The sequence below is a fragment of the Grammomys surdaster genome, unplaced genomic scaffold (genome assembly GCF_004785775.1).
Source record: "Grammomys surdaster isolate TR1022 unplaced genomic scaffold, NIH_TR_1.0 264, whole genome shotgun sequence".
NCBI classification, from domain to species: domain Eukaryota; kingdom Metazoa; phylum Chordata; class Mammalia; order Rodentia; family Muridae; genus Grammomys; species Grammomys surdaster.
The window spans coordinates 7,438,938-7,466,720 of record NW_021604705.1 but is presented as its reverse complement, the minus strand read 5'-3'; the positions used below and the strand labels follow the sequence as shown (position 1 = coordinate 7,466,720).

The 27,783-nt window shown below is 36.6% G+C and overlaps 1 protein-coding gene across 1 annotated transcript in view; it reads right to left on the bottom strand.

Moving 5' to 3' along the window:
• The window catches only part of Cacna2d1 (calcium voltage-gated channel auxiliary subunit alpha2delta 1), a 405,712-nt gene that overhangs the window by 195,348 nt on the left and 182,581 nt on the right, over positions 1 to 27,783 (bottom strand). The window contains exon 4 of the mRNA XM_028776033.1: positions 1,643 to 1,702. Coding sequence (XP_028631866.1) covers positions 1,643 to 1,702 — 60 coding nt within the window. The remainder of the gene's footprint in view (positions 1 to 1,642; positions 1,703 to 27,783) is intronic.

Below are 27,783 nucleotides of genomic sequence, written 5' to 3'. Positions count from 1 at the left end.
TCCAGATGCTGGCCTCCGAACTTACACTACTCAGACCTTTGAAGGGCCACTGACAAGAACATCAAACAGAGATTGACATCACTAATCTGAAGAAATCCCTCATTTCGCTGTCTGAAGAGACCTCCTAAAATCACAAAGAGCCTTATTGGACTTGATTTACTCTATTACAATAGAAAAGGCTGTGTACAGCTCTGGACTGTGTACAGCTCTTAAAGAAGAAGCTTGCCTTTACATAGACAAGACAAGGAGGGTTAAAGAGAGCATGAAATAGGTAGTGAAGGCCCAAAGAAAAATCAGAGAGAGAAAGAGATAGATGAATGCTCGTACAAGAATTGGTTTTCAGCCTCTCCAAGGTTGTCAACCCTATTTCCTCCCATCTTGGGACCCTTATGTGGGTTCTTTTTGCTTTTTTCTGCTGGTCCCTGGCTCTCAAATAGGCAGACTAACTCTGTGATACAACAGATAAATAATTTGGTAGCAAAACCTACTCAGATACATTACCATAAGTTAGCTATGGAGGACCACGAGACTCAAGATGAGGTTGTTACTTTATACAGGGTGTTTCCAAAACCCATCTCCACCCAACCGAAAAGGGAGGACTTCTGCCCCTAGACCAAGCAGAGAGGGGCCACCCAGAATCCCCTCTGTCAGGCGATCTGAATTCTTGATTAGGCTGCGAGGCTAAGCACTGCAAGGGAATATAAATAAAAGATAAAAATATCTATCTGGGTTCCCTGAGGGACAAGCCTGACTGCATAGGGGTTGATGTCAAAAGTATCCCCTCTCCAGGAAAAAGACATCAGGATGGACATGATCCTCATGCCTCACTGGACAACGACAGGGGGACTGGAGCCATTACAAGGTCTCCTTCAAATACTGGAGGTCAGGCCTCTATCCCTGCCTTCGAAAGTTTAGAATTGCCACAGCCCTTCGATACTTAGAGAAGGGAGGAGATGTCAGGGGCATTCCTGCTTACCCACTGAAGGCCTAAAATCAGCCATAGGCCTAAAATCAGCAATAGGCCTGTCATACATATATACTAACACCAAGTCTTGGGTCTCAGTGGAAAAATATTGAAACAGATGGCTATAAGCTAATGTCAACAGGCAGCTTTTGTGGAAATTTACAAGCCTGAGTAGTCATAGACCTTGTAAATAGGTAGCCTGGGCAGACAATACCAACTTAGATAAGGACAAGCGAGTCATAGGCAGAGTCATAGTGACTTGTCCCCTGAACCTTCACCCAGCCGATACTCGGTTCTGAAAATATCTGTATTCTCCCTGAACACCCACACTCCAGTGTCATTCCCTTCCTCACATCCTGGCTTTCTGTATTTTTAACCCCTGTGTGAATGAATTACGATTTGAGAAAAAATAAATTATAAAAAAAAAGAATGTAAGAATATGTGAATGTATTTTTCTTTCTTGTCTTGTACATAAACATGAGCATGAATATTCCAACCAACTTAATTGGTCCGGGTTATTCACAAAAAAATAGAATAGATTTTGACAGTTTGGGGTCAAATTCTTATAACACTATAAAGTTCCATCACTGAATATATTGCAGTGTGACCCAAACTATGCAAACAAAAGTACTGATTAATTTAAATGAAGTGATTATAAAAAGGTATAAAGATCCTTACTGCAAAATCTTCTCTCCATTGGTGGGCGGCTTGGACTTTTTCTGCTTCCATAGCCAGGCGCTGAAAAAGAAATGGTAAGTCTTAGATGCACATGACCATGGCTACAGAAACATGGAATTATACCATAATATACTACCTGTCATTTCAGGATTATAAATAATTATGGGGCATGAAAAGCAATAGACAACATTTATTTATTATTCATAGTTAACAAGCCAGTTACCAATCTAACCTAGTAAAGTTGATGCCACAGCAATAAATAATCTATTATTCTTAAATACAACTGTAGACCTATCTCTCTTTGTTTTTAACCATGAATGAGTGCTTTCCTTCAAGTAAGTATATTTCAACTGTTTTTTTTTTGTAAAACGTTTTAATGAAGTGAAGACAGTATACTGATTGAAGTATAATCCTCTTCTTAGTAAGCACTACCAAATATTTCATCAGCAGAAAGGAAAAGATGCTGATGAAGAATATATGGTCACCGAATAGGCACATTTGTAATAGCGAGTCTGGGATTTCCTGTTGGGTGAATGTATTCCTAGATGTTTGAAAGATGATTTTAAAGACTGTAAACTCAGAATGAACACATATAGAAATGGTTTCATTTCACCTCCAAATCCATATACTTGAAACTGGCTTCCTTTCACCTCCTTGCAGTATAATGAAGTAATCAGGAAGGGTAAAGGCACTTCATTGACTTCAGGTATGTTTCAGAAGAATTATGGGGCAGATATAGCACAAATTTAACAGCAAATGAATTTTGAATATAAATGCATTAAATTCACTTATAAAGAGACAACAGGTTACATTTTGGGAAAATAATAGTCATGAAGTGGTTTTGAAATTTATGTTACACTGTCTAAATACTATTTGCTGTCATTTGCAATTCCTATGAGTCAAAACTACATCAAAAAATCCAAACATCCCTTTGGACACTCTACGTTAACACATAGGTTTCTATTCTTTAAGTTTAACACAGCAATATGTACATTTTTCTAAGCTATTATATAGTTCTTACCAATGACAATGTAATATATAAATATAATATATATCATATATTTTCTACAATATACAAATATAAGGTTCAAGTCCTTGTTTTTTTTATTTCCTTATATGTGTCATGAAATGTCTGAATACACAATTTAAACAGATTTTAATAAAATAAAGGACATTTATTGTGAGAGTCTGAAAAGTTTTAGAAACCTAATGATAGCAAGTTAAATGTATAAAATATATTTTAAAAAGCTGAAGTACAAAAGTTGCTAAATTTTATTTTCTCTGCTTGAAAGATAAAATTAGGAACTCATAAAAATATACTACTATTATATCTTTCTTCATAAAGAAATAAATGAAACTTTAATCAAGTTTCATAAATGTTCCAAATACTTACTTTTAAGATAGTCTATGTTATAACTAGCACACTCCCTAACTGCTCTTTCTAGTGACAAAAGACCAGAAGGTCATTACTTATAGAAACTGACATGCCTTCTAGACACTAGCAAGCCTCTAATTAACTTCTGTTCCAGTCAAGTGACATTTTAAAAGCCAATAATCTACCACTGAATGCCATAGGGAAATTGCGCTAAGACTAATAAAATCCCTATCTAATAAAATATGAATATTTTACTGTTAGCCAATTTACATCTCTACAGCTGGATATATGTGTATGTTCTATAACAACTGTTTATTTACAAAGAAAGAAAACATAGTTATGGAATTGGTATTACCAGTCTTGGAAGTTATAGGGCATAAACCCTTGCTTCATAATCAGAAGCTGGTAAAAACAGGAATTAAAACTCTAGGACCCCAATAACTGGCTAGAAGAAAGAGACCAGAGTCTGCTTTCTGGCCTTAAGTGGAGACATGGCATTCTAAACCAGCTCGAAGGTCCCAAGCTCATCCAGCCTTTAACATTGTGCTACCACTTGGTAATCTACAACGTTTATCTGCAAGAACCACCTAATTCAATTACAAAAAACAACAATAATAATCAATTAATTAATGAGGGAAAGAAATTACAAAATAAAGTCTCCTAAAAACATAAGCAAATTTATGATTTTGCAGAAGGATAGACAGAGTTGTTGCATTATTATTATTGTCTAGCCAGGGTCTCTCTAGTAAAATGCCAGGACACTATAAACATTCCATCCACTGGTCTTGATAAGCACTTGGACAGGAAATTGTATAAAGAAGAACTCTGAAAAGCTGAGGAAGAAGGATTACTATGAGTGACGCCAGGATGGACTCTAGAGAAAGATCAAAAAATAAAAAATCCAGAAACAGTATAAAGCCTGCCTTAAATGTAGGCCGGGACAATTGCTTCCTCACCGCTTGAGAGTGTTGCACTGTACTACATGATATAGCTATCTTCTATACTATGCTATGGGTATCTTATGTGGGTTCATTTGACACAGGATCAAAAGGGCTGGAATGGAGGGGAAGCAACCATGAAACCCACATTGAATCCTAAACAAAAATGCACTTGGCCCATCAGGAGCAACTGAAGGAGGATACCTGCCCTGTCATAACTATCATCAACTATATCTTGTCCTATTTAGCTTTGCCTTTGCATTCTTAACCTTTCTGAGTTGATGTTGTATTCCTGGAAAAGCAGAACTTAGTGACTGGTAAGCACCTTTGTGACATGGGTTCAAATACTGTCCAAACACTGAGCATGCAGAACTCACTTCATCCAAGTGTGGTCAACTATCCATGACAGGAAGTTTAAGGAGCTATCTAGAGCAGCAATGTCACCTTCCTAAGAATCAGTTTATTCTCTTCAAGCAAGGATAGTTATAACTTCCTCAGGATGACCTTGAAGAAGCAGAGGCCAGACAGGCAATGAACAACTAGACCTGGATTTGACCAGTTTGTCTTAGCTCGACATATTTCTTTGTCCCTTGCTCCAATTCTTTCTTAACATGAACCAAAGTCATCTCAGTACCCAGAAAATCAACTTGGGTTCCCTGGACTCCTTTATTGGTTCTCTTCCCAATAAGGCCACACTGAGGACGTCTTTTCTATCCCCTCTCACCACTAGGCACTATCATCTCTTTACTTGGCATGCTGCAGGCGGGTTGCTTCCTCTATCTGGGCTCCCTGAGTCTATTCTTTGGCTCTAAAAATTCCACTTCCAATACTTAAAAAGGAAATGTTAAGCTTAATTCTGTTTACATTATGACAAAGCAGAGAGGGCCACCTAAATGGCTTTATTCAAAATGTATGAGAAAATCATTTATATATATATATATATATGTATATATATATATACATATATATAATGATGGATTTAAAATTTACATATCTCTACATCATTGATTTGCACATTAAAACAAACAAACAAAAAAGAAAACCCTAATGATAATTTTTTTTTTAAACAGACTCACTTTTTAACACAGCAGACTTGCCACTAAGCCTTCAGGCCCTAAAGGTCAAGCTCACTGCAATGCCAGGTTTTAGTTTCCCATAATCTCATCAAAAGTCATATCATATGACACCCATAGTGTACATAAAGACATTGTTGGAACAACACTGAAACAATGACAGAAATCTATGGTTTCAGGTTAAATGAAAACCAAAATTGCAACATAAAATCATAAAATAAGCTAGTTTAGGAGCTGTCTTTACAAAGTCATCCTTCAAATGCAATCAGATTAGAACTTAACAGTGAAGAAGCTTTTGGTATGTGGTAGTCTGCAGGGACCAGAGCAAAATTCAAGCAAACAGACAGGAAGCAGTTTATCAGATGAGAGAAAGGCCAGCTCCCTTGGAGGTCTATTCATCCCCAGCCTTCACACTGTCATATCTGCATCTTTTCCACCGGCACTGAATTCTGATATATGACATAGAAGTCAAATAAAAGAAGTAGAGGTATATTGAAAAGAAGCAGTCCTATCATTCCAATCAGTAATATTCAAATATATTTCCTCTTATAAAAATAGTATTTTCTAAATTTCGAAGTATTCTGCTTCCTGTGTTATAAATTAATTTTAGACTATCTTTTTTTTCAGAAGAACTTATCAGAACAATCAAATAATCATAAGCATTTCTTCAAAGAGTTTTGAAAGCAAAATATAGGGCAGTACAGGGCTGTTCATTTAAGATTCCAAGGCCTCTGACATTCAAATTTAAATAGGCAGTATTGACTTAGAGAATCCATTCAAACAAGTTCTAAAACAACGCCTTTGACTGTGTTGATCAAGATTTTTTCTCTTTAATAAAGGGCAACAGATATAAAGAACAGACTAATTCAGGAAAATATGCATTTTATGAGATTTTGATTAATGTTCAATTAATACCCAATACGGGCTGGCAATTGCTGAGTTGTACCTGTATTGACAATCTAATTATCACTCTAATGGGTTTTACTAATTCTCATTGAAAGGTTCTTATAGGATCAGGACACATATTTCAATGGCCTAAAAAAAGCTTTTGAAAACAGCAGATTAAGGTGAAAGAACACACTTCCAAATTCTGAAGAAAAGTTCACAGACTTTGCTTCGGAGGATGGTAGTGGGGTAGGGCTTTTTAGTGCAATTAAGTTGTGCAATTAAAACAAAAAAACAAAACTTTGGAAGGGAGTTTCTGGATCCTGTTGTATAGATTTCAGCCTCGATCTGTCTTACTCAGTAAGTGCTTTTGAAATTAACCACAAGGCTTCAAATCTAATCTCAGGGTTGTAATTAGCTCTGAGCAATTGGCAGACACTTGGAAAACAGAAGCCAGGGTAAAGGAGATTTCATCTGGTGATAAAAGCAAAGCCCCTCTTAGCAGCAAGAAAGCAAATGATGTACAACTGATGACTGCATCACCTTCCTTCTGTTCCATAGTACAAAGCAAAAAAAAAGTACAACATTGATATACTGAACACAATTTTTACATCAGACACATGCCTGGCTACCTGTAAAGAATCACCGATGAGCCTGTTTAACCACCTTGGTCCCCTAACCAGGGATGCCAGTCCCACTCCTGTCCAAAGATTCGGATGCATATGTGGGTCAGTTCTGTCACTCAAGATCACTGTGGTGCACCTTCTCTCAGATGGAGACTTGAGAAGACTCTTCCTGGGCAGCGTGTTTTAAGATCATAGCCATTTAGTAATTGTTACTCCTTCAGTAACACTAAATAGAAAACAATTTGACTGAAACCAACAAAAGCCACTGTCCTCCATGACGTCACACCTTTTCACTATTATGACACACATCAGGCTGTTCCCAGTGTTCCCCTTAAATGACCATGAATTCCTTCCATACAAAAGCAACAGTTCTCCTGTGTCTGTATACCTTCCAAATCTTTCGCCATGTATGGGGGAGAGCAAGCTCATGACCACTGTGTGTGTGGAAATGTAGAGATGATGACTTTAAGGTTTCATCAAGGTTGATAACTAAGTTCAGGAAAGCACCATCATTTATTACCATGACACTTTGAAATGCCAGATATTGCTATGACCTTCTAATCTCAAAACGTATCTTCCTATGTGACAAGCATATTTCCTAATAAATACACTATCATTTAATTTTTTAAAATGCTAAATTAACTGAATGTTACATGAACATTTAAAGTGTGGGATTTCACCAAGATACAACAGAGATTGATACGAGGCCAGCGCTTCAGCAAGTCTAGTCCTTAGTCTTGCTGAAAACCGCTCTGCACCTCTGTACAGCTAAGCTGGAATGTCAAAGTATTTATTTGAGGAGACAATGCATCCAAAGAAAGCAAATAGAAATTCTTTGCCCAAGAACTAAACCTATAATGTTAATACCAATGAATGCCCTTCCAACTTCTGCCTATCAGCAGATTGTATACAAATAAATTCAATGCTGTGAGTTTCCTATTTTATCACTATGTAACTTCTTTACATATTTTGGACTAACTTGTCTGTCAGTAACTATAAAATCAATGAAAATACCTCTTCAACTTAGTAGGTGCATTAATAATGACAAGTTAAATTAATACCTTCGACCTCCATTTTCTACAGCATAAAACAGAAATTAAAATACTAGCTAAACTATATTGTAAGGGTTAAACAGATATTTATGAAGTCCTCAACTGCTTTATGAAAAATCACAAACATTTTTAGAGAAAATAGCCATCTGAAATATTTAATAAAATAAAGGTATTAGACGTATCACATGTGGGACCAGAGAGAAGGCTCAGAGCACCAACCCAGGCTTTATGCCAAGTATTCACATGGCCATGCACAGTTGTTTCCAACTCCTGTCCCAAGGGATCCAACACCTTTTTTCTGGTCTCTGAAAGCATGAGAAAGCATACACACACATACACACACACACACACATACACACACACACAGAGAGAGAGAGAGAGAGAGAGAGAGAGAGAGAGAGAGAAATACACAAAATAATATTTTTTAATTAAGAACTATATTTACTGAGATTATAAATTTCTGAACTATTTGGCTAGTACTCTCAATCATTTCCATTAAGTCAGAAGATATTTCTATACAGGACTCCAATGTGATTTTATTGTGTGAATGGAGTTAGAGAGACTAGGTTTTTGAAAGGATTTACATAGCAAACTTTGTTGGAAAAGAGAATGACTTCCTCCAAAGTAGAGGATAGGCTAGTGTCGTACAAAGAAATTAAGATAATTCTGTGGGGCAAGTTATATAGGTGTTGAGGCTGGCCCATATGAAAGGGTAGGGTTTCCTCAAAGCAAAGCAGGGTGGCACAAGTCTATAATCCAGGCACTATGAAAGCTGAGGCAGGAGGAGTTCAAGGACTTCAAGCATACTCTTCAATATATATCAAGTTCAAGGCAATCTTGAGCTACATAAGACTCTAAACAAACAGACAAATAGTGAATGGGTGAGAGATGCTTCCTAAGTTCAGGTTTGCAGCAGCCCGCGGCCCGAAGGCCTCCTGGGCTGGGAGTCAGGAGTACATAGAACAGATGGAATGCATACTGCCTACTGGGTTGCTGTCCACTGTTTTGGCCTGAGAGTCTCTAGCACCTGTGGAATCTAGCTTGCCTAACCAATTAGCATTTAACTAAACCCAATATGCATTTAACATATCATCTTATGACTTACCAGGTGGTTTTATTATTTGTATTAAATCCTCCCCACTTAGGTCTTGATTTCTCTCTTCAAAGCAGTCGTTCTTAACCTTCCTAACACCCTTTAATATGGTTCCTCATAGAGAGTTTTTTATAACTCTCTAACTACAAAATTATTTCTTTGCTACTTCATAACTATAATGTTGCTACTTCCATGAATCGTACTGTAAATATCTGCTATTCAGGATATCTGATATGCAGACCTGAAGTGGGTTGCAAAGCACAGGCTGAGAATCACTGCTTTATAGAGGCTCAACTCCTAAGTCACTCCTCTAGCAGAGAACTGACCAGAAACATTAGGGATTCAGATTAGGATTCAATGCCGGCATGTCTGTCAGGTGAGGTGCAAGAAGATAGCAAAAACCAGATTTTTAAAACAAAATGAATTCCATATTTACAGATCCCAGTGATATTAATGATCACCAGGAGGCCATCAGGATGCTTGGAGATTACAGGGCCTTCTCAAGCAGGAGTAAAGGAAAGCCTGGGTGACAATAGGGTTCATGGGTTGCTGCAGTGGGCTTTCCCCTGGGGTGGGGTGTGAACCCATGCTAAGTTACTTACATGAGTCTGCCCTTTTGCCATAAGGCTTGTTCTGATCACCAGCAGTGAAATATGCTGCGTGTTCAGTATATGAGCTAAAGAATAAGTGTCAAGCATCACATCCTAAACACAAGCACAAAGAAGACTGTGTATAAACGGGCTAGCAACCACTCATGCTGGATGTGGCAAGGGACTACAACAGCAGTGGCATTCAACAGACTCAAACATACCAAATCTGATTGTGCCTGCTCTTATAGAACACAGAGCCTTCTGCTTCTAGACTCTCTCAGTCCACTAACTGGTGCAACCATTGTCTTCAGTTCTTCTTCAATAGAATTGTCCTATGTATCTGTTGAAGAAAATTGTCTAACTCAATATTCACTCAGGCCAGGGTGGCAGCTAGACTAGGGAACTCCTATATGAACATTCTCCAGTCCTACCATAGACATATTAAGCCTGAAGCTCTCAGAGTGAATCCTGTCACTCTGAGATCTAATAAAACCTCTATGTGCATTGAAAAGTGGCTAACACACTTCTAAAGCTAAAGTCCACCATATGCTACAACCAGAAAACTTATTATCTTTAGTGCAAATTCTCACAGGCAAAAATGAAAGGGCAAAAGCAAACTATCTCTTCTAAAGTTCTTGTTTTGAAAAATAAAACTTGAAAATAAAGCATATTGGAAATGAGCATGTGAAGCAAACGCCACTGGTTGCATTCATGGCAATTTAGAAGTGCAATCATGCCTTAGGCTCGCACTTTTAATATGACTGTAGCTTGAAAATCTTTGTCTCTGAAACAGTTACCTTTAATTTGAAACTGGCAAAACTAGGAGGAGGAGGATTTTGCCGTAGAAACAAAACACATAGAAATTACCCTAGCACATTCTGACCAAAGGTACACTGTGACTGTTACAACCAAATGTACAGAGGGATTTGTAGGCATTTTATTAAAGCCTCAGTGTTCCAAATGTCTTATTCAGAAATTAGAACACTGTGCTATTGCAGGTAAATTTTTTCACAAATGTTACATGTGAACTTACATACGTAAATACGAAACTGAAGATGAACAAGCAAAAAGTGGTGAGGGAGGGTTGGTAAAATGAGCATCCATTTAATTTATTATTATATCTACGATGACAGGATCATAAAGAACCATTTATTTTCTGATATACCTTTCAAAACATTATTATTCATAAAGTATTTGCCATCATATTTCTCTGATAACAAAATATGACTTTTAAAACAGCTTGAATTACTGGCTCTGAACTCCTAGGAAGGGTGATGTTACAACCTCCCACTCACTGCCCCTCAATTGTTTTTGAATAGATATTTCAGGTGATCAGCTACCAAGTATCAATATAAAGACAGGGAGAAGAGCAGGAATCTCAGAAAGCACTGCCTCAGCTATTGAATACAATTCTCACACTGGTTTTCGCTATCAGTTGCAGATGTGTGTAGAGTCTGACCAGTGAAGAATTCAGGAAATAGTAAGTCACATGCTAAAGCTCAAAGTACGGTGGACACAGACCCGAGCTTCTTCACCTGTGCCATGGACCCAGCAGCAGCCATTTCAGAGTTTTTACAGGAATTAAATGAGATTTAAACAAAACAATTTAAAACAATATCTCAGCTGCATTAGCTATTTAGGATTAAGAATTGTCAAAAAAAAAAACCTACAAAAGGGATTTAATGTATTGAAGGTGTCAGAAAGAAGGGTGTGCCTATGTCCTCAAAAGTGCTCCCATGATTCCCACTGGCTTCAGGCACCTCCCTGGTTTTCTATTTAAAGTGGATTTTCACCGCTCCTGTTCTTCCTACTTCCTGCTCACACATTTGACTTCTATCAACGGTGACTTATAATAAGTCACCATGTAAGGCTCTTCTGATGCATTGTAAACTGTTTATCATTCCTACATTGTCATCCCAATTTCTCTTTACTTTTTAATAATTTACCCAAGAGCTTAGTTTACCCACAAGGACTGCGACTTTGGTGAGTACGCTATCCTAGAAAAAGAAAAGAGCGATCTTAGACAGTAGGCAGATTTTGTTTTGCTGTGTTGCTATGGAAACATTTCCCCTCCCCCATCAATCTCTGGGGGTACTTGAGTCCTGTGCTGTGTTGATGCAAATGTGCAGTGTATGCACAGCTGGGATCAGAAAATCACAATAATGTGGTCAGGCATGGTTTAAGAATCAGAAACATTATTCACTAATGATTGAAAACACATATCATTCTTATTTTCCTCTTTTCTAAGAACTTAGTTTTCAAATACTGAAAATATTTAATATGTCTTTAGCTTTTCTTTTTACTTGAGCAATACTATTATTATTTATTATTATTATTATTATTATTATTATTGCTGTCACCTAATTTTATCAGTTTCAGTGAAATCTTCCAGTAAATTACAAATCCTCTTAATAGTCCTATGATTATTCTATAATTTTCTGCTCATACTTCTTAGATATGAGTCTTCTCAACAGTGAGAAAATTTTAAGCTCTTGACTCTCATGTACAAAATTCAAGTAGCCTTTTTTTGTATCTTTTAGAGAAAAGTGACATTAAATAGTACACCTAACATGTTACTAATACCAATTGTTAAAATGCCTGTTTGTTTCTCTAATCAATGGGATTTCTTTCACATAGGTTACCTTAATTGAGCATCATAATATGAGAAAAATAAAAACAACAGCTGAGATTTTCCCAATGCTAAGCCTTTACCAACTGCTTTACAGAAGATACATTCATGGAAATTTAGTAAAACAGTAATAGACAGCATACTGTTGTATGGACAGAAACAGCATATTATTGTACAGATATTAATAGACAGTATACTATTGTACAGGTAATAATACAAAACTGTTGCACAGACAGTAATAGACAGCATACTATTATCCAGACAGTAATACACAGCAAACTGTTGTACAGATCATAACAGACAATAGACAGTTCTTCCCCTAAATTACTAAGTGGTAGAGGTGTTGGGGTTTAATGAGTGACCTACTTCAGAGTCTCTACCTCTACCATATGATAAACAAACTGAAATTTGTCCCCAACACCACCAAGGCACAGATGAACTCTAGATCTAGATACTTTTCAAACAACTTGTAAAATCTTTGAGTCTTGTGTAGCCTCTATTCAATTTTGCCTTCATCTTATAAGACAGTACGTCAAATTTCTTAGTTGGAATTCTCTGTCTATGCGTTTTACAGACATTTAATCAACTACAAAGTGAAAATATTTTAAATAAAAATTGTCTGTAATGAATAGATATCCACTATTTAGTTTTCTTTATTTCCTAATGGACATAACTACTTACTCAGCTATTTCACTGGGAATTATAAATCACCTAGAGATGGTGTGAAGTAAGAGAGAATGAGCATATACAAGGTATATCCAAACACTATACCACAGGACAGAAGGAAGTGGGTGGGCATCTGCCTGTGTGAGCATCCCAGGGCCTTGTCAGGGTCTAATGTCAGGTCTAATGGGACAAAATGCTTGAAATGCATAACTCTTAAATGAAAATATTAAAAATTATTTACCGATTCTTTGTAAGGGCTTGAAATTATTATATTATGAAATATCAAAATATACTCATTATCAATTTGACAGAATCTAAAATCAGCTAGAAAATCATTATTGGAATGTACATGAGGCATTATTTTGATGTCAATAATTAATGTGAGAAGACTGGGTGTGATCATTTCCTGCATTATAAAAAAAAACATGGAGAAAGTATGATGAGTTGTAGAAAGAATTCAATCATTTCTCTTTGTTTCCTGATTGTAGCTGTAAGACCAGCTACTTCTAGCAAGCACTTGCTATCTTGAGTTCTCTACTACGATAGACTGACAGTTTCCTTGAGGTGGGATTTAGTATGAATGCTTCCTCTTAAAAGTCACACAGTAACAAGGAAAGAAACTAAAACAGATGCTATATTGAAACAGCATTGATAGGGTGGCTCACGTAACAAGCATTAATTTATCAGCGTTTAGAATGTTGGAATGTCTAAAAGGAAGGTATTAACAGACTTAGCCACTAGTGAAGAGGACCACTCTTGATGGTTCGAAGATAATTTCTTTTCCTCATGATGTCACTTGGGAAAGAAGGAAGGGTACTCCTCTGAGGATGTTATAGAAGGGCACTATGGTGGTCTGAATGAGCATGGCCCCATAAGATCATATATCTGAAGCCAAATTCTGCAGTTGGTATACTGTTTGAGAAGGATTGAGAGGCATGGCCTTGCTGGAAGAATTTTGTCATGGGGTGGGAGAAGGTAAGCTTTGAGATTTAATAAGGCCATGCCAGTCCCATAAAGTCTCAGAGACCCCGCCTGATTCTCGGTTGTAGTCTCAACGCTAAGTTCTCAGATGGTGCTCTAGCTCTATGCCTACCTGTCTGCTGTCGTGCTCTTCACCTCGAAGGTCATGGATGTTATTACACTTGGTCAGGATAAACTCTAATTTAACAACAGAAAAGTAACCAGTACAGCACTAATCACATTAATGCAGATAACTTCACAAAATCCTCCCCTAAAACCATCAGATTGAAGATTAGGTTGCTGACTCCATAAAAGCCATAATTTAAAGGACTGCTATAAAAATATAGAATAGTGGGATACATAAACTATATTACTGATATGTTTTAAGACAAAAAAGCTTTAAATGAATTTATCATTTCAGAGGATCAGTTATGCTTAAGTCATATTGAAATAATTTCTCATCATAGAGTTCATGATCTAAAGGTGTAGTTTACAGCTAAGAGAAACTGATGCTTTTAGAATATTTAGCGATAGGTTTTATAAATCAGAAAACAAAACTTGAATTGAAAGTAAGCAACCTAAGTAATTAAATGTCAGTGTTATTCACTTCCACAGAAAATTGTCTCCAAGGCAAGATCACATGTTCATATTCTGTGCATAAAAAATCCAGCTTATCAATTAGTTTCTCCTTATCTTGAATATAAGCCAACACTTAATTGTTTCATATCCATAACCATATTAACTATGAGTAAATCGTTCTAGAGAAAAATCTATTCTATGGCACAAAGGAAATTAATTACTAAAAGACTAGTCCTTTGCCTTCAATCAAACACACAGAAAAGCAGGTCTGTCTAATGAGGATTCAGCCTCATTAAGTTTCCTCCAATCTTATTTGTAATAGAACACCACCGTATACTCAATTCCCATAAAGTTAAAGCAAACCAGGGCAGCTCTGTGTGGATCCGTGTACACCACCTTTCTCCTTGACCTAAGTGTGATCTCATATCTTCATTCTGCTGTAAGACTGTCACATCAAATCTTCTTTTATAGTGCTTTGGGTCATTCTCAATGAAATAAAGGAATTTTTGTAATACCCTTAAATTTATCACCATCTACTCCTGGCATTGTGGGGGAAATCAATTCACAGAAACTTATATTTAGAGATTGGCAAAGCTCTTGGAGATCATTAGGTCTTACCTCTACAGACTCAAACAAGATTATGAAGCACCTGTCTAAGCATTAAGATGTGAAAAGGGGGGACACAAAATATTTTTTCTTCACAAACAAAACATACAATTGAATCATGGCACAGCCTCCTGAAAGTACATTTCAGGGTATTTATTGGTCAAAATGACATTTTATGAGTACATTGTAAACTGGATGAATAATAACTAAAGTCATAAAGAAAATAAAGTCTTAGCTTATCTATAAGCTCAAAAAAAAGAGAGAGAAAAGAGGAAAATGCTGTGGAGAAAGGAGTTGCATTTATTTTCATCCCCAAATCGACATAATTCCCCTCGCATCTAATCCTTTCCTTAACTAATATTAGAGATCACTTGCTTAGTTCACATTTGATGACTCTATATTTAACACACTCAAATATATAGTTTTGCATCTGTCCACCATAAGCATCCTTGCTTGTATTTTTATCTAAACAAGGTAATAATTTCCATTAGGACTAGAAAGCAATACTTCCTAAGTTATTACTTTAGAAGACTTCCATAGTCACAACTTACTGATCAAAGCTCTGAGACCTTCCTAAGGCATTCTCCATTTATCCAGCTGCTTTTCAGCAAAAAGGTGTTTAATTAGGTTGGCTCACACTTCTCTGAATCGGAGAAAGTAATCACCACCTTCTAACTCAAAGAACATAGCCAGTTCCTTTGAAAATTATTCCCTGCAAACTTTTCGTTTCTTCCTTCCATTCAGTTCCATCTTCTATGAGGGAAAACTTTGACTCCAAAAGCATGGCTTTTTTTTTAACCAAAGAAAAAGTTAAAGGAAAAAAAAGTAACCTCAAAGTCACAACAAGAATACTGAATACTGGCCCCAATTTGCTCCATCTCCTGTTAATGAGGTTCCTGTGTTATGCCTGTGTGTTTGCCTGTGTGTGTGTGTGTGTGTGTGTGTGTGTATACATGTAGTTGTATGTATTATATATTTTAAGAACAACTGGATATTTAAAAGCATAAATTAAAAAACTATGAATAGACTAAATAAAAGAGAAAAAATAAATTACTACATTAATGAATATTTTTAAAGATACAGAGTACAACATACAAGTTTAACTATGTGTATTTTCCTTTCAGTTTGTATTCAAATTTCACATTAAAAATAAAAGGAATCATTAACATTATCTACTGAGGCTGCCAATATCCTACACTGCCAGAATATCTTATCAGATACTACAGTGGCTTCTTGTAGTTATATTTCCAGAATTTTGCATAATTTAAAAATATATTTGACTTTTCTCTATCCCTCTCCACTTTTGAGTTACAACTTTTGCAAACTCATATATAAAGATACACTTCCTGCCCTCAATAAGTTTACTATTTAGTATTGTAAACAACAGAAAAAAATATTAAGTGAAATGATATCTAATGACATTTAATCTGTGCATAATCCCAAAGAAATTTACAGACTGTTACAGAGACATGGCCATCCATGTCCACTGCTGCTCTATTCTCAACAAGCAGTAAGTGATAGCACAGATATCTATTCACATAAGCCAGTAAGTGATATCCAGATACCCAACAACTAGTGAATGGGTAAGGAAAATATGGTGCATATTCACTATGGAGTATCACTTATGTAAAGGGAAATGACATTGTGAAATTCACAGGTGAATGGATTATGCCAGAAATAGTCATTTAAAGGCCTAGTTTCAGGTATAGCTATCACTTTTGAAGATGCCAGTCAGTTTCAATCCCATAGATGTCACCAAATATCACAGTACCAATACCCATGGTTCCCTCCAGAACCTGATGATAAGATGTACTGAGGAAACACTACATCCTGGAGAAATCAAGCAGTCCTGACTTGGAAGTTTTATCCCTATTGCTTAGCTTACATAGTGCTCTGCATTGCTAAGTGTGTTACCAGAGAAGAAAAGTAGTAATCTTCTAGCCAACCTGTGAAGACTGTGAGCCTCAACAATTGCTAGCCAGGCAAGACATAACTACTCGCGCAAAACCAGTTTCCTTTCTTTTTTTTATTTTATTTTTTAATTATTAATCGTTTTATTTTTAAAATTTCCTTTTTTAATTTTTTATTGGATATTTTATTTACATTTCAGACGTAATCCCCTTTCGCCCCCCCCAGGAACCCCCTATCCCCTCCCCCCCCCCCGCGGCTGCGAGGATATGTGGGGGCCCACCCCCCCCCCCTCACTTCCCCACCCATGATTTCTCCCACACTGGGGCATCCAGCCTTCACTGGACCAAGGACTTCCTCACCCACCTATGCCTGACACTGCCATCCTTCTCTACATATACAGCTGGAGCCTTGGGTGCCTCCCTATGTGCTCCCAGGCTGGTGGTTTAGACCCTGGGAGCTGTGGTTGGTTGGTATTGTTGCTCTCCTCATGGGGCCGCAAACCCTTTCAGCTCCTTCAGTCTTCTCTCTCACTCCTCCATTGAGAACCCCATGATCAGCTCAATGGTTAGCTGAGATGTTATTCCCCCTTCTCAGTCTCCTCTCCACAACTCCCCTTTGCCTCCAAGAGGGTCCTTTTCCACCCACCCACTCCTGTCTCATCCTTCTAGCATCTTCATCCTTTGGGGAATCAAGCCACCACAGGACCAAGAGCCTCCCCTCCTACTATTGCCAGATGAGGCCATCCTCTGCTGCATATATAGTGGAAGTCACAGACTGGCCCATGTATACACTTTGGTTAGTGGGTTAGTCCCTGGGAGCTCTGAAGGGTCCTGTTAATTGACACTCTGTTCTTCCTATAGAGTTGCAATCCCCCTCAGCTCCTTCAGCCCTTCCCCTAACTCTTCCATCGGGACCCCTGGGCTCAGTCCAATGGATGGCTGTGAGTATCTGCATCTGTCTTAGTCAAGTGATAGCAGAGCCTCTCACAGGACAGCCACACCAGGCTCCTGTCTACAAGCACATCTTTGTTGTCTGGAAATGGAATGGATTGCTCGAGGAGACAGAACCTGAAGAGACCAGCCCCAGTAGATAGACAGGGCCCCCAGTTGAGGGATGGGGCTATCCAACCATTTAACCCAGCATGGTCCCTGTCCAAAGAAAATGCAGGAACAAAAATGGATCAGAGGCTGAAGGATAGGCAAAATCACTTTCTGATTAGACTTATAGGGCATCCCCCAAAACAGATCTAACTTGTGATATATGAACCATGCCAAAAAAAAAAAATCTGAGTCTAGCTAGATGGTATCCGATAGGGAGAACCTAGTATTCTCATCCTGTTTCATGGACATAATAAACAACTTCTCCTAGAACTAGAGTTGCAAGGCTAGAAAAAAATTAGTGTTCTTAGCTGTATATGAGGTGCCCATATCCCAGCCTCTCCTGCCCAGGCTCAGGATCATCAGTAAAGTGGCTGTGACGAGGGACTAGAGCCACAGGTACTGGATGTCTGTATTTGCCAGGCATGACAGAACAACTGCATATATGACCTCTCAGAGACTGGAAATGTATGCAGAAACTCGACACAAAGTCAAGCCAGCCCAAATACCAGCACTTAGAGGGGAGGGGTTCGTGAAATCTCACTTTTAGCTGAGTTTTATAAAAGTAAGTACGTTCGCTGAGAGGCTACTCAAGCTCCAGTCATTTGTGCTGCACCTATGCATGCACAGGCAGCACTAAGACCAGTGGGTTTAAAGGAGAGCACATGAAATTGCGAAGAAAAGTGATAGCAAAATAGAAGGAATTAAAGAGGACAGATTTAGGGGTAAATTTTATTAAACCACAGTATATGCATGCATGAGATTTTCAAGCAATAAAGAGTAATTTCAAACTAAAAACAATGAACAATTATAGACTTAAAGAAGAAAAAAAGGGAGACATAATACTTAATCACATATAATTGTTAGACAAGTTCACTGGAGCCCTACTAGCAGTGCTACTACCTCTGTGGTAAACTCATAGAAACTCTCTCGAGATAAGTCTTAAGTTATGTAGCTAAGAAAGAAACACAAATGTATTTATGATGACAAAGCTTCATAGCTCAAAACAGCAAACAAGGCAGGCAGAAGTGAGAAATGTTGAAATATTTTAATTACCAAACATAAGTGGGAATAATTCTTTTATTACAGTGGCCACATAACAATAGAAAACTATTAGATAGATAGATAGATAGATAGATAGATAGATAGATAGATAGACAGATAGAGATAGATATATAGATATATAGATATACAGATATATAGATATATATATGATAGATAGATAGATATAGATATATAGATATATAGATATACAGATATACAGATATATAGATATATAGATGATATATAGATATATAGATATATAGATATATAGATATATGTATAGGCATAGGTATAGGTATAGATATAGGTATAGATATATAGAGATAGATTTTACCATGTGTGTCCTAAATATTCCCAAACAAACTGACAAGTATCTAAGACATTTTAGCACATTAGAATTAACACAAGTGTTTTCATTGGCTTATCAAATATTTTCAAATGTCTAGATTTATAGAAAAAAATTTAAATAACATGAACCAAAATTAATGTGTCACGTATATTGTAGACTTAAAGGCAATCTAAGCAAAGCACTAATTATAATAGAGCAAACTGTAACCTATGGAAACATACTTCATTGAATTTAGCACAAAAAGATAACATATAACATTTCTTTTTTTTGTTTGTTTGTTTGTTTGTTTGTTTTTCGAGACAGGGTTTCTCTGTATAGCCCGGGCTGTCCTGGAACTCACTCTGTAGACCAGGCTGGCCTCGAACTCAGAAATCCGCCTGCCTCTGCCTCCCGAGTGCTGGGATTAAAGGCGTGCGCCACCACCGCCCGGCCATATAACATTTCATAGTTAGCATTTTAATTGCTTTTTAATGTGGTAAAATCTTACAAGTCAGTTATATTCGGTTAAGTTTTTAATACTCACTATAACTATAGAAGTTGAATTATCTACATAGTATGGCATATTAAAATCAAATGCTATCCAGGTATACTGATAAGGTATACTGATGATACCTTTGAGTAGTTACTTAATAATTTGAAAATACATTTGGTAAGGTTAAGTAAAATTTAGAGCACACGCATATTTATAAATAATTGACTTTAAAAGTCTTCTTGTATATTATGAATGTACTGAATGTACTTAATATACTTCACAACCTTTATGCTATAAAAGTATAAAAGAATCAATTTATATATTTTTTCTCAATACAATAATTGTAGCAGTATAAGTCCAATATTGTTCCCAATTTTAAAAAATCCCATTAAATAGAGTCATTGGTGTTTCACTTGAATACGGAAAACTAACCTTTTTTAGTAGCTACAAAAACCCTCATGTAAATCCACACAAAAAGTCACCAAACAGGAATGGATTCTGAATTGTTTTTATGATGCGCCCCTTAGAGGCAGTTATTAGTTTGTGGTTTGTGGCATAGAAAGGTCATAGAAGTCTCACCTCTGCCTTTCAAGACAGAAAATATTAACTGGCTTCATACACACACACACACACAGTAAATAAATAGCTGAAACTATCTGTAGGGTCAGGAAAAGATAACCCACTTCTTATACTGGGATAACAAAAAAAAAAAAAAGAAAAAGAAAAATGAACACCTGCGTCTTTGTCCGTATGGAAATATTGCAATATTATAAACAGTGATGCTTTAAGGAAATCACAATGTTCTGAAACATTCTCGGACTTTCAGCAATAATAACTCATTATATAGTTAAAATTCAGAAGAAAAGTGGATGGGACAGACGGTGTGAGACCTGGAAGGGAAGATAGTTTTCTGTGAGGATTGACTGCAAAAGCTCCTGCCTTCCTGAAGGACATCTGATCATGGAGAACCCTTCTCCATGTGGCCGCAATGGAGAGGCAGTAGAAGAGAAGTGGGGGGGGGGGGAAAGGTTAAGAGAGAAAATAATAAGTGAATCAGATTCCAAGAAGCCAAGTATAAGCAATGAAAAGAGACACAAAAATACTTTCCTATCTTATGCAGAAAAAGTTTATATGCAAATTTTTGTATTTTTAGTCTGTGAACTACATTCTTGTTTTCAAATATATACTGTATTTCTGTTCAGTGATTCCATGGAAGTCTAAACACTAACCTACTGGTGACACAGCAGTTGATGTCTCAAAAGTAGATACAGAGGAGTTCCTGGGTTGAAGTACAGTCTACTAAGGGAGACAGAAAAACTACTTGTAGGGTTGCTGTGTGAACTGCGGGAAGGAGCCAGGGTGTAGCATAGGAGCAGACAATGGGATATCCCATGTAAAATGGAGGGGGGTGACTTTACAAATGTGCCACTGAAAGGGGAACTTCTGTGCTATATCCTAAGATTAAATAAGATACAGTAAGAAGGTTGATAGTTCAGGGAGGATTTGGTGTTAGGAAAGAGTATAGACTTAAGATGGAAGGGCTGGTGGGGAGAGACGTGATTCAACAAATAGAACACCAACATTTAAGGATCTCACTTCCTGTCAGTGCTGGGATATCAGCACTTCTACATTCATGGAACAGCTTTTCTCCTTAGCCCAGAATGTTTTCTCCTTCCAAGTCTGTAAGTCTCTTACTCTGGCCTAGCAAACTCTTAGCAAATTGAACATTTTGATCCCATCATAAATTGGCCTGGTCCAAGGTAGCTTGTGGGCTTGTTTTGGTTGTTCTTGTGATTGCCAGCCCAAGCTTGCTGCAATCATTAAAGAGTGGATCAAAAAAGGGAGGTAAGATAATTCTGCAGAGATTCTCAGTGAGCAGAGAGAATGAGGATTTGCAAGGGTGGCCTAAGAAGCAGTTTCAGTGCTGACTCTGTCTTCTGCAGGATGCATTGGATCCATCCGCAGGGATCTTCCCACTGGAGATGTTTAATATGGTCCTTTAAAAGAAGAGTTTCTTCTCTAGCTAGCTTATGGGTCTCTCCACTAAACACGTGTTCTACAATACAAAATCTGACCAATACGACATGGATCTTTGAGTGGGAGGGCATTTCGACTCCCACCAAATATATTCTTTATTTTATATTAGACAGTCTCATACTATAGGATAAATGTAGAGCTACATTCAGGAACCAATTAGAAGCTTCTACATGCATGGTCAAAAAACTATCCTAAGATTAAGGATACTTTACAGTGATGCTATGCTGACAGCCTGTTTACTATGTTACAGGTTGAGTTTTTTATATAGGCATTGCCACTAAAGATTTCCATGAAGAGGGTTGGGAAAGAGCAGCAGGAGGGGCACAGCAAAGGCAGGGATTCCTGCAAGTGAGCCACCCCTCTGTGGTCGTGGGAGAAAGATGAGTTTACAGATTAAAGTAGTAGCATCATGTGTGTTGATGTGACGAAAATGGAACAGTAGAAGTGACTCAAACTAGACATAAGAGAGATCTGCTGTTTGTTTGTGGCTCTTTCATAGTTCTCTAATAAGTATGTTTACAGATTTGTTTGCTTTAGAGAAAGGACCATAGAAAACAGGGATAGCCGATAGAAATGATCATAGATATTAAAGAGCATAAAGGAGAAACACAAACAAGACACTGAGAAACTTGAACACAACAGAATGCAATTCACATGAGTCAGAAATAAAGCAGACGGATGAGGGATACTCAGGTTAAAGGAGATGGATGGGGATGTGTGTGACAGGAGAGACAAAGAACATGAGGATGCTCCCCCTGGTGATTTCTCTCATCTCTAAAAAGAATGGCTTTAAAATGAAACTCAACCTGGCAAGGTAGAAGAAAAAGTAGGACAAGTTAGAAAAGACACATTTAGAAACTGGGGTGAGAGCATTACTCAGAAGCAAATACATAGGTTTCAGAATCTCAGGCCATGATTTTGAGAAAACTGATCATACATGCATTTTCAGAAACAAAGTTATTGAAAATGTCAAATCAATAATTATCTTTATGAATACTTATTTAATTCAATGCATTGTTATTGTGACAGAACATAGTATCTACTATATGTATGTATGTATATATATATACACACACATACACACACACACACACACACACACACACACATATATATATATATATATATAGAGAGAGAGAGAGAGAGAGAGAGAGTATAACTTTAGTCACAGTCTTTAATATGTAGTGCAATTTATGAGATAAACCGTATTATAATAATTTCTCTGGATAATATATTTTTTATGGTTTATTTCTAAAATAAGTTTATATTTTAATTCAATATTTAGAAATGTTTAAATTCATGTATGAGCCATAACTTCCTAATGTATGAGTCAAAATATAAATGGAAGACATAATTTCACAGGCTGAATAGAGAGACATATAAATTACTAATATATAGAACAGAGTAATGAACTCAAATTTCACTGCTGGTAAAAATTACTTTCCGTGGTCTCTCACATGTTGCCATGGATTTCAAAGCTTAGTTAAACCTGATCATTTTTCACAAAGTCTCTTACGTGGGATGTGCCCATAGCTGTACTACAGACAAGCCAGAAATCATTTTTCAGAAGAATTATGCATTCAGCTAAATTACCTATAATAAAATATGTATGAAGATGAAATTCCCAGTAGAAACACTAAGCTGTACTCTATCCAAATATCTCCTAAAAGTTACAACACATGTTATATGTATGTACACACATGTTTGGAGCAAATAGAAAGAACATAGATTTGCTGCATTATTATTTTCACACCTCAAAAATATTAGAAATAAATGTCAAGTGAGTACTTGAGTTCAGTACCGTGATAGGAATCCTGTGCTTGTCCTCAGTGAGCTCAGGATGCTTTGGGCATCTCATTTATCTCTGTACTCCAAATGGGCATGAGCTGAGACAGCCCAGTGTACACATTCACGGAAATAACATCACTGGACTGCCAGAACCACCTGGCCAGGACTCCCCACCGAGGACCACTCCTCAGGTGAGAAAGCTGAGGCACAAAGGTGACAAATCCAGAGAAGCAGTAGGAGCGGAGAGGACAAATTCCATCTGTCCTCCTTATTCAGCCACAAACCTGTGCAAATTCGAAGTAAGCCTCTTCTCGTCTTTGAGCCTGAACATGAGCTGCAAATGGACATCGGGGGCTCCATAAGGCAGTTAGAATACTGCAAGGCTCCGAGGCAGTGACCTCAATCACAGGGTTCCTTAGAGCGACCAGTGAGCTACTAAATCCCCTTGTAAATGGGTCTATTGACATTACATTCAAACATGTGCCTGAACTTATTAAAAATGTGCATACCTTGGTCTCTGGATCAAAAGAAGCAAATAAATTACTGCGAGGAAACCTAAAAAAATCCTAATATTATTCTCCACTAACACAATCATCCACTAGCCAAACAGTCTGTGGCCTTCCTTTTCAACTCAAGGTGAACAAGTTGGGCTTTGTAGGTTGGAATTATCATATAAATGTATATGTGTGTCTGTGTGTAAAATATATAAATATATGATAATGTGTTATATATGGCATATGTAATATATGTATATAATATATTACATATAGTTATATGATTACCATAATTGTATATGAAATATTATATATTATATCTTACACATTATTGTATATAAAATCATATATTTTATATAATCATATATTATATATAATATAGTTATGTTATATATCATACATGATAATATAATAATTATATTAAGTATTTAATATATTATACATAATATATACATGATATATATTATCATATCATATATAATGATATATAGTATATACTATGTAATAAGTAATATATATAACATGTTCTATATTATATGTAACACATACTATATAACATATGGAAATGTAATATATAAAATTATAGCAATCCTATGATTCTGCATATGACTATAGTGATCATATTAATATTATACATAAAATTTATTATATATGATTATATAAAATTAGACAATTACAAATCCTATATATTACATACACTGATATATATTATATAATTATATATTATGAATATTATATATTTTTTATTATTTGTCATATATTATATATTATGATATATGCTATATATTGTATAATTATATAATCTATTCTATATATATGTAATATATATATATATATATATATATTAATATATATGTGGCAAGCACAAATATCCCAAATCCTGTATATAATCTAAATACTATAAAAGCTTGCTATTGGAAAAATCCCCAATGAATTCCCCAAACTACAATAAGGATGATTTCTTCACATTTCCTCAAACTTTACAACACTAACCACAAAGGTGTCTGGTTCCTCTTGCCTGTCCTTGCTGGAGATGCAGCTTGTAAGCATCTTCCCACTCAGACTCTAAGTCACTGGCATCATGTTTCCTGTACTATCAATTTTCAAGTGCAATGTTTAAAAAATAGGTTGTTTTGTTTTAATTTTGTGTGTATATGTTTGGGTTGGTATGTGGGAGCCTGCTTGTGAGTGTCCTCACATCAAAGGTGATGGAACCTCTGGAGCTGGAGTGACAGGCAGCAGTCAGTCAGCTGACATGGGTACTGGGAACTGAACTCTGGTCATCAGAAAGAACAGGACAAGCTCTTAACCATTCAATTCATCCAAAAATTGAGATATTATTCATGATTTTTATATTACTTTCACAGATTTATTTTTTCTCTAATGGGTTGTACTTAATTATTTGCATTACAGGATCGAATATATAAATATTTAATATTTTATGTATGTGTTATTCATAAATATATGTAGTATCTTAGAATAACCTATAATAAGGGCAAGAAACATACAATTTAAAACAAATAAAATAAATGCCTTGTAAGGCTACATTTTGAAAATGGATGCTAACTATTAAGGTTTATTCTGTCATAGATGAATTTATGGTAATATACTTGGAATAGGTAGCATATTTTAAGTAATTCATCTCAAATATGTTTAATGAGTGCTGGATTATGCTTGCTCTGTTGGAGAACGTCATATAGGCTGCATCAGTAAGCAGGGCAAAAGACTCTTTTAGCTTCTAAATCCTCCACTTTCATTATTTGTTTACATTTTTATTAGAAAAAATTCCTACACAATATATTATGATCACAGTGAAATCTCTATTGTTAAACACCTGTGTACTAGTGGACCTGGTAATTTTTGTTTCAATCCAAACATTCATATTCAGTTATCCTTTCTGGCAATTTCTTACAAAGTTACAAAATTTCCAATCTTATGGTTCACAATTAAATCTTTAGATAAACACATACTATTGCCAAAAAGTTTCCTAATTTTATACACACAGAAAGAGAGAGAGAGAGAGAGAGAGAGAGAGAGACAGAGAGAGAGAGAGAGAGAATATCTAATGGCTTCAACAAATGGTGCTGGCAAAAGCGTATTTCTACCTACAGAAGAGTGAAATTAGATTCAAGTCTTCCACCTTGTGCAAAAATCAATTTTAGATGGATCAAAAGCCTTAATTTAAAACCTGTAATGCTGTAACTTCTAGAAGAAAACATGAAGCATACCCTTCAAGACATGGAGGTGAGCAATGACTGATCAAAAAGAAGAGCACAGGAATTAAATCGGACTATCAACAGATGAGACGTCACTAAAATAAAGCATCTGCGTACAGCAAGGAAACAGCCAGCAGAACAAATAGCCAAGGTGGGAGAAAAACTTTACCTTCCAAGGAGAGGCTAATATCCAGAATTTATAATAAAATACAGCAGCTAAATGCCAAGGAATGAAACTGCCAGCCGGTAAATAGGCTAATGAGTCAAATAAACTGTTAACAAAAAGAAAGAGAGAAACACATTTGGCTAATAATTGTTTAGAGAGGTGCTCAATATCCCTAGCCATGAGGGAAACGTGTGCTAACAATACCGTGAGAGACCTGCTTACCCCAGTCAGAAGGGTTATCAAGAGATCTGATGATAAATGCGTGGGGATGAGGAGTAACCCATGTTTACTGCTGGGAGAAGAACTACTCAATAAATCAAACATAAGACTACCACGTGACCTAGCCGTTTCATATACCCAGAGAACTCCATGCCCTATCACAGACAATCTCCCGCACATACCCTGTTTACTGATATTTTATTTACTTCATCAAGTACACGGAACTAAATTAGGTACTCATAAGCCAAAGAATGGTTAATGAAAATCAAATATGAAATACTATTTAGCTCTAAAGAAAAATGAAGACACGAAGATAGCGGTGAAATAGACGGACTTAGAATGTATGCAATAAAGCAAGGTCATAGAGACTCAAACCTTTAAAAATAAAAAGAACCTATATGCTCTCTGTCATGCGTGGTTACTATCCCATAATGAAAACATGTATATCTCTAAACAAATGTATATACGGGTACAGTGGAGTCATGTATAAAAGAGAACCAGTAAAGATAAACAGTTGATCGTGAGGAAGTTTGAATTCCATGCGATAAATTCTGAAAAAGGACATGAAGCTGTTTTTTTCTAATTTTAACTCTGTCATTGATTGTGTGTGTGTGTGTGTATTATTTGTGTGTGTGTGTGTGTGTGTATGTGGTATTCGTGTGTGTATGTGTGCGAGTGTGTGTGTGTGTGTATGGTATTTGTGTGTGCCAGGTAAATGCATATGAATACAACTGTTCAGTGCAAGTTTAAAATTCACTGTGAAGCCCTGACTTTCAAAACGACTAGAAATCTCTCAGCAGTTAAGAGCACTGGCTGGCACAGTGCTCTTGCATAGCACTGGAGTTTAATTCCCAGCACCCACATTCTCTATAACCCTAGTCCCAGGGATCTATGCTCTTTTATGGCCTCCTTAGGCAGACAGAAACATATATAAAAGCAACAGAAAATGTGTGTGTGTGTGTGTGTGTGTGTGTGTGTGTGTGTGTGTGTGTGTGTGAGAGAGAGAGAGAGAGAGAGAGAGAGAGAGAGAGAGCACTTCTCATGGGAATACAAAGGACAGCAAGGTTGAGAGAGTGATGAAGCCACCTCAAACCAGCTCTTGACTATTGCCATGGACCTCAGAAGCAGTGGTTCAGTTGGCCTGAAGGCTCTGGCAGGCTTTAGCAAACCCCTGCTTACCCATGGCATAGTTTATTCTCCTGCAATGTAGGTTTGACAATGATAGCTCTCAGTACTCTCGTATGCCATTGCAAATTAAAATATTTATCAATCAGTA